At 41.3% G+C, this 6,571-nt stretch overlaps 1 protein-coding gene across 1 annotated transcript; it reads right to left on the bottom strand.

The window, feature by feature from the left end:
• Positions 1 to 3,889: 3,889 nt before the first annotated feature.
• Positions 3,890 to 5,551, bottom strand: rgs5b (regulator of G protein signaling 5b). The gene is made up of 5 exons (XM_062481153.1): positions 5,405 to 5,551; positions 5,190 to 5,279; positions 4,990 to 5,051; positions 4,730 to 4,893; positions 3,890 to 4,596 (listed from the first exon to the last, which is right to left on the bottom strand). The coding sequence occupies exons 1-5, from the start codon at positions 5,446 to 5,448 to the stop codon at positions 4,420 to 4,422; spliced, it is 537 nt and encodes a 178-aa protein (XP_062337137.1). The 5' UTR covers positions 5,449 to 5,551; the 3' UTR covers positions 3,890 to 4,419.
• Positions 5,552 to 6,571: the final 1,020 nt, after the last annotated feature.

The raw sequence follows: 6,571 nt of genomic DNA, 5'->3' as shown, positions 1-6,571 counted from the left end.
ATAGCTGAACAGGAAGATCATTCCACCACTGTGGAGCCCAGAAGGAGAAGCACTGCATTGTGGGTGTATGAGAGGTCTTCTTTCTTTGTACAGGGATCACGAGATGAACAGATGTCTCAACTGTTCAACAACTCCGGTTAGGGCCAACAAGAACTTTCACATGTTTGTATTATTAGGAAGAATTGGTGTCGCTTCGACTTATATTTCGTCTTCTCAATAAACAGACAGTGCGCATGCAGAGAAATTAAAAGCTATGAGCATGTGGTTTCGTTCCAGTTGATCCACATTGACACAGTAATATCCAGTGTCAGTAATATCTGATGTCACAGCTCTCCTGTCCTACAGCATTAGCATACAACAACAAACAATGACAAACAGCCCAAACTAGAAAACAAAACCCAAAAGAAATGCAAACGGTTGTTTGGAAGAAACATCATTAGGACCGTTTTCACCGTTGTAGAAACCTGGCACGGAAGGTATCACGCAGTGTGAGTAGCTAAAGAATGTGAGTCATTCCTGACCTCCAACATCATTGACCATGTTTCCAAGGAGATGAGGAATCATGAGGCCCCTGGACTTCCTCTCATACTCCATCTTTGATGGAGAGAGAGACTCATTAGGGAGATATCTTCAGTACAACTCCTCTACAATGTCATTATCAATGAAACAGTCACACTTTATTTACAGTATGTTCACTTTGCAGTAACATGCCAGTATAGAGGATAGAGACTATATTCATATTTAATGGATTTGGTAGAGCCTGTTTTGAATTTATGAAAATCATAACTTATCTTGATATTTATCACCAAATAAAGGGACTACAGTGCTCTTTTCAATTTATTTGTACGCAATACATGTATTTAATATTAGCATCACATTCTTGCTTATCACACTGCAGAAATACATAAGAAAGAATAATGACGCTGAAATATTAGCTTTCTCGATTTTCTCTGACCCCTTTAGATGTCAACTGTCTCTGCTAGCAACGATTGATTTTCTATTTACCAGGTTGCAGTCTCGACAAAGCCACATGTTCCTGACAAAATGGGCTCTGACATTCTAGCTGAAACTAAATACCCTGAGCAAGATTTTAGCTGGTTAGATTCATTCAAAGATAAAGAGGGTCCCCATTTCCCAGCAGGCCTACTCATCCGTGAGCACAGGCGGTCCCTCCAGACAGACAATAACACAGCAGCCAGGAAGTACCATGAAGTGCAATGTACTTTATACGAGTTGAGCTCATGAAGATGTGCCCAAAAGGAAAGGTGTGCCGGGCTGTCATGTGATTATATAAACTGACAATGAGCACTGTTTAGAGTGATGCGTAACGATTCGCCTCTCGCAGAGAAGAGCCGTCAGTTTCTCAGGTTATTAGAGAAGAGAGAGGTCACAGTGACAGCTAGAAGCAATGTTCATGAAAGGATCTTAGACATCATCTGAGCTTGAATGGTTAAAATCAGTTCCATACAAAGAACTGGACACCTTGTAACAGTACTCTGTGCCTAGCCAAGTAAGTGGAAAGAGAGAAAAGTTGAACAGTTTGAACTAGAATTAGAAGGCGATACGTAACTGGCTTGTATTTGGCCGTTTAACTAATTGCATGGTCAATAAAGAAAACGTAACTTTTAAAAACGTGTTAGGTTGTAAGTCAAGACATCTAACATATTCCCTAAGACCTGCCTGTAATTGTACAGTACACATCAGTCAAACAATTACAGTGATAGTTTTTTTCAATAAATAACAATTATATTAGATAGGCATGTGCTCTTACAGATATTGTTGGCTAGATAAATGTAATTACTAAAATCATCCACTCCCAGTAAAATCAATTGTGTTGCTTTGTGTCTTGTTGAAATACACACTGTATACTGTATACTGTATATCCTCTTTACATCTTGCTGGTATTGTGTGAGAAAAAAAGGGATGTGAGTTGCCTTCTTTATCTGGTTTATATAAAGAGAATTGTAAAACTTGATCAACATTTCTTTCTTTTCTTTCTTTCTTTCTTTCTTTCTTTCTTTCTTTCTTTCTTTCTTCCTCACACCCCCATACTCAAGTCATACTCAAGTCATCAATTCCATACATGGCTACCCTGGTAACCTGGTTACCATGACAACTGCAGTTTGTTTATACACCACTAACTCTCAAGGTTTATTTTGTATTTTTTAAGAGATGGCCAAAACATAAGTACCTCTTACCAGTAGAGCCACATGTGTTTCAAATATAAACTCTATGACTCATTTCTACCCGTGCAGGCTCTCTCAAGCCTCTTAGTCTTATTCACCCTACAAGTACCCTTTTACGAGGAGCCCTATTTGCATCTAAATGATACTGTTTCTAATATTACCAGCCCATTAGAGACACAGCATTTTAATCAGTCTGAAGTCCATATAACTCTGTTATTAAAAAAAAGCCAGAAAGCAGAATGTAAGTTTAAACCTGTGTGCCAAAATTCCGCTTGATTTTACCTAAATTTTTTTATAAGATGATAGTTTGACATCAAGCATTAGAGTTTTCAGCAACCATATAATTTCCTTTAAAAACGTGTCTGGAAAGATGATTCAGGGCAGTCAGCAGAAGCGGGAAACAATGAATCTGTCCAGACAGGAAAGACCTTGTTTCTCCAGCCAGTGACTCAGACATCTTCCTCTCCTCTTCTAAAGAAACACCTACTCTAGATATCTGAAGGGGAAGGTGGGTTCACAGTAAAAACGACGTCCAAGATACGTCCTATTGTTTTAGGAAAATGGTTCTTAACTTATGACTGTAAGTTCACTTCACAGTTAAAATCCAATTGCATATGGAGACCATTTTAACCCCCCAAAGAATAGTCTGCAGTAGAAATTCATGATGAACTACTTCCACTAAAAATTTAATTGTTTTCCTCAGCAGTATCAATCCCTATGGAGACAATTGGGGCCTGGAGGAATTTCTATTGTGTGACTATTACCCTGGAAAAACTGGCCGACGTTTCTGACGAATGTTGTTTGTTTGACATTGTAAGGGGAGGTACTAACAGTGAGTGAAATCAGAAGAGAATCTATGGGGAATGGCTTGGCAAGCGAGGCTGTTTCCTGTGATAAACTTCCTGGCTTTTGCAGAGCCGTTGTACAGCAAGAAAGCAGAAGTTGCAGTTTCTTCTTTCTGAAAGCTGAAGAGTCATTCCTTGAATACTTAACTACTACTAATGAAATATAACTTTATTATAAATGACTGACAGGGTATTATGTCAGCTTGAAAACAACAGTTCTGGTCTCTTGTACTTTCTGAACGGACACGGTGGTGGACTTTTATTCAGAACATCCCGGGTACATACAGTATTGAACAGAATGTCAACCTACAGTATAAGGTGAGATCTTGCCTAACATCCGGGTCCAGGTGTATGAGGGATGATGTGGCACCCGCAGACAGCAACCTACATTCTCCAGTCAGCATTGAATTAATGAACCGGGTCTTTCCTTTTGACCACGCGTAGTGTGGCTGCGTGGGAGGAGAGGGAGGAGGAGGGGAAGGAGAGAAAGGATGAGGAAGGGAAGGAGGGGGAGGAGGGGGAGGAGGGGGAGGAGGAAGAGGAGGGGAAGAAGGGGGAGGAAGAGGAGGAGGAGGGGGAGGAGGGGGAGGAGGGGGCTTTAGTGAGTTACAGAGGTTCCGAGCGGCTCTCTTGGGCTGTGTCACCGTGAGGAGGTAAACAGACCTACGTAGGTGTACAGTGGGCGACAGCAGTTTCTATGGAGATGGGCCTCTGCACTCTGCCGTGTTCCGGGAAAATACCTCAGAGAGGCTGAGCTTGCTGGGGAACTCTGGTAGTTTAACCACCCTCGCACACGTCCTTGTAGCCTATGATCCACTGTAGAACCGTTCTCATTGGGAAATAAAATATTCAAAACCGTCCTTTTTCATTTTTTATTCAATGGATGAATGGATTGTCATACACAATGTTTCAGGTAGAAAAATAATTTTCAATAAATATCACACTTTCCTACAAAATATAAATTACAGGCAAAATAAATACAGAAATAAATACACATAGATAAGACAAAGCTGTAACCGCTTTCATTTAACTGAATGTGCAAAACTATTTTCTCTCATCATTGAGCTTCTCTTTTCTCTCAAAATCAAGCTCTTCATTATGTCTCCTGACAATACAGCCTTGACTTCAGATATCAACACCTCATGATCCTGCTGAGCAAGGTATTCCCCCACAGTCTCAATCAATGTCTTTACTGTAGGTAGGAAATGCATCTTCCAGTTCGGGCCACAGTGTACACTTCTCAGTGAGCCAGAGCACGTTATCTTCTCTGCTCAGGACACTAGCAGCAGGACCATGCGTGAGTCTCCAGTGAGTCTCCTGTCTTCCACTGACTCCTCATTATATCCAATTGACTTGTGAGTGGATGCAGACCTTCACCTGCGGCCCCTTTAGCCGGCCCTGACCTGCCTGGTGAGCTCCAGGTAGCTGGGGGACTTGAGGTAGCGAGGGTAGCAGTCTTTTTCCATCAGGGTGTAGATCTTTTCCTGGGCCAGATCGAAACAGGACGGGGTGGGATGCTCCAGGTTTGTCTTGGTGATTGATCTGGTCTCATGGTCTAGGTTTACCTAAGGAGAGAAAAATGGAAGACAAAGATTAGCTCAAAAGATCAGCTTTCGTTCTATCTGTGGCTGAGGAGACATTTGTCTCTGTCATCGACGCTACACACAGTTTTGTATCCATCCACTGATGCTTACGTACCTCTCTGGGTGCGTCACAGCAGATGAACTTGTCATAGATCTTCTTGGCCTTGACTGAGAGCTTGGACTCTTTGGTGTCCCTGTACTCCTCACATGCCAGGTAGAAGGCCAGGTTCTCCTCACTGAACTCTGACACCAGGAATGCTCGGAAGGAACACTGTCCATCTGAAACACAAGGAGCGGAACGTTAGCATCCAAGATCCTCCATCAAAAGTGGAACAGCTTGCAGGTTCTGAGGCAGTTCTATCGTGCTGTACTTACGTTGACTGGACAGTAGGTTGTCGAAGGACTCCCTCCATTTTGTAGGCTCGTCCATGTTCACCCTGTCAAGAAAATTAAAGTGAGTACATCCAAACATGGAAATATGGATATTATTCAGTACATGTAATCTCTATTTAATTAGGTTACAATGAGCAATGTTTTAAACAGACTAAAATGCTTGCATGGTTGAAACAACTTACCTCGTTTTTTCACTTTTATGTGAGTGTCCCATTATACTAAGATCTGGCCGATGAAGTAAATTCCCAAAGAGAGATTTCAGCACCTTTGCCCTGCAAACAAAAGCCAAAGGAATATTCACACATTTGTCCAGCAGCTGTTCACAGATTACACTTCATCTTCACTAACGGGTCAGGTTTAGCGTCACAGCAGCAGAGAGTACAGCATAGACACATACCTCTCCAGACAAGTCACAGACAGGCATTCAAGTCCTTTGCACATGATGAAGGATGAGCTATCCAGCGGATTGTTCTCGGTGTTCACGGGTAGCTGTAATTCTCTGCAGAGTGGTTGTAGAGTGTGTGGGTGTGTGAGCTGTGGAGCCTGTGCTCTGCAAGTGTGGTTCAGCAGGGTCTCCCTGTGCCTTTTATAGCCCCACATGTGACATCACATCTCTCGTCCAATGGGGTGAGGGCCATGGGAGGATGAACACAATACCAGTAAAGTGGTATTGAGTCAACAGACACTTAGGGGGACGTCATAACCTTCACAAACTGTCTGGAAAGGAGGTATGAAAATCATGAGTTAAGTCCTTAGTAGTTTAGTAGTGTAGAATGGCATACATTCACATGAGAGAGTGAGAGTGCATCTTGCACTTCTGTGTGACTAACTAGAGGCATAGAAACAGAAGATTACAGCACAACAACCAGATACAAGATCGCACATATTGTGCATATAACTACATATTGGATGTTCATGTTCACTGTCAAACTGTAGTAACAATTTCAGTAAACTCTTCACATTTCTTTCATACTGTTATACAAATTCCACCTGAAGCAATCCTGTATAATAAGTCACAATACAATCTGGGATTGTAAAACCTAAACCTAAACTGGCTCATAAAATGAGGGCTCTTTATTAAAAACTGTACCACACATATCACGCACATTTATCGAGTATATCTTGACATACTATATAAAGTATAATTTAAATACAAGCATGTCATATTCAGTAATTAAATGGTTCTCAAATAGAAAAATGGTTCAACCAAATATTGAACTGTAAAAACTGGTCATTGATGTGTTCTTGTGTCACTGAAGTTATTTTCAGCAGTTAGATTCCCCTGTGTCTGTTTATGGTGCCTGCATCAACGTTACCCTCCTGCAACTCTGGCCAACGATCTGTGACATTTGGAATGTTGATCAAATTACAAATGTGATGACATTTTTTATTTTTAAACGCAAACTTTGTCATTGGCTCTGTTGCTTGTATTAGTGGAAAAGTCATTTTGAACTTGGCCAATGTCTATTAATAGCTCATTTTATGCTGGGGAGAGAAACCTATTGTCTATTGAAAGAGGACTGTTTATTTTAGGAATGCTAGACTGAGCCAGACACCTATAAAC

Source organism: Osmerus eperlanus, chromosome 16 (genome assembly GCF_963692335.1).
Source record: "Osmerus eperlanus chromosome 16, fOsmEpe2.1, whole genome shotgun sequence".
Classification (NCBI taxonomy): domain Eukaryota; kingdom Metazoa; phylum Chordata; class Actinopteri; order Osmeriformes; family Osmeridae; genus Osmerus; species Osmerus eperlanus.
This window is presented reverse-complemented; position numbering and strand designations above follow the sequence as displayed.